This window comes from Bison bison, unplaced genomic scaffold (assembly GCF_000754665.1).
Source record: "Bison bison bison isolate TAMUID 2011002044 unplaced genomic scaffold, Bison_UMD1.0 scf7180017864366, whole genome shotgun sequence".
NCBI classification, from domain to species: Eukaryota; Metazoa; Chordata; class Mammalia; order Artiodactyla; family Bovidae; genus Bison; species Bison bison.
In genome coordinates, this window is record NW_011494938.1 from 4,676,881 (window position 1) to 4,678,487 (window position 1,607).

The 1,607-nt window shown below is 39.3% G+C and overlaps 1 protein-coding gene across 1 annotated transcript in view; it reads left to right on the plus strand.

Moving 5' to 3' along the window:
- LOC104999973 (glycerol kinase-like) overlaps positions 1-1,607 on the plus strand; it is a 79,239-nt gene that overhangs the window by 73,404 nt on the left and 4,228 nt on the right. Inside the window, exons 20-21 of the mRNA XM_010855604.1 lie at positions 206-210; positions 423-504. Of these exons, the coding sequence (XP_010853906.1) occupies positions 206-210; positions 423-504 (87 nt within the window). The remainder of the gene's footprint in view (positions 1-205; positions 211-422; positions 505-1,607) is intronic.

Here is a 1,607-nt window from a genome sequence, read left to right on the forward strand (position 1 = left end):
AGGTGTACAGCAAAGTGACAGCCATGCATGTGAAAGTGAAAGTCACTCAGTCATGTCCAACTCTTTGTGACCACATGGACTGTACAGTCCATGGAATTCTCCAAGCCAGAATACTGGAGTGGGTAGCTGTTCCCTTCTCCAGGGGATCTTCCCAACCCAGGGATCGAACCCAGGTCTCCCACATTGCAGGCAGATTCTTTACTGTCTGAGCCACCAGGGAAGTCCAAGAATACTGGAGTGGGTAGCCTATCCCTTCTTCAGTGGATCTTCCCAGTCCAGGAATCGAACTGGGGTCTCCTGGCAGATTATTCCATACATACACATGTATCCATTCTCCCCCAGACTCCCCTCCCATCCAGTCTGCCACATAACATTGAGTAAACTGCCTTTCTTATGTATGGTTTTCCTACCTTCTATTTCTAGAAAGTGAAATTCGTTATTCTACATGGAAGAAAGCTGTGATGAAATCAATGGGTTGGGTTACAACTCAGTCTTCAGAAAGTGGTAAAAATGTTTTTATTGTTATTGCCACTTTGTCCTAGTATGTTAAATAGCTTCTTTAAGTATCTGTTTATACTTAGCAAGGCTGCTCTGAAGAATAGCATTATGATATGCTCATAGTTTCTAACATTTTGAAAACACTTTAAAGTTCTAAACATAAAATGTAAATTATCAGATCGATATATGTGCTTAACTCCTGTCCTGCCATACCTTTCCTTATTAGTTTATTCCTGGTTGATTAGTTTATTCCTTTGATTGATAACTTAATTTTCTAAAAGTAAAAGTAGTTCTAGTTTCTTCCTAATGAAAAAAAAAATCAACTAAACTGTTTTTTTTTTTTTTCCTCTTCGTGACTGACTTTGCCTTTTTGGGGGGCTGTCTTCATGACTTGAACCGACCAAAAGCTATATTGATTTCAGAATACATTTCACTACTTCCTAGACTGCCCCCAAGTCCTTAGTGAGTGTATGTTGTAAGAATTCATTGAAATCAGAGGAAGAAAAGTACCAAACATAGTAAATTAGAAATGTCATAATTGGGAAATGTTCTTGGCAGAAATTAGAGGATTTTTGTTTTTAATCACTTAGGTGGGAAAGGTATCTACCATAAATAAAATATTTAGTTGTAAACAGCTCTGAGCTGCCTTTAATATTGAAACAGCCTTTAACACACCTTTAATATGGCTTGATAATCCTTTGCTAAATACAAGATTTGGAATTTAATGAATGAAACAATGGCCAATAATATTTTGAAGCATATAGTTTAAGAGAGAAGAGTTTATAAATGAAATATAGCCTGCCTTCCAACCCCAAAGTGAGTATAGAACCACTTTTTAAAAAAATTATTTATTTATTGGCTGCACCGGTGCTTAGTTGCAGCATGTGGGATCTAGTTCCCTGTCTAGGGGTCAAACCCAGGCTCCCGTCATTAGGAGCCCAGAGTCTTAGCCACTGGATCACCAGGGAAGTCCCAAGAACCACTTTTAATGTATCTAGCTTTTCAGACGGAGAAGGCAATGGCACCCCACTCCAGTATTTTCACCTGGAAAATCCCATGGATGGAGGAGCCTGGTGGGCTGCAGTCCATGGGGTCGCTAAGAGTCGGAC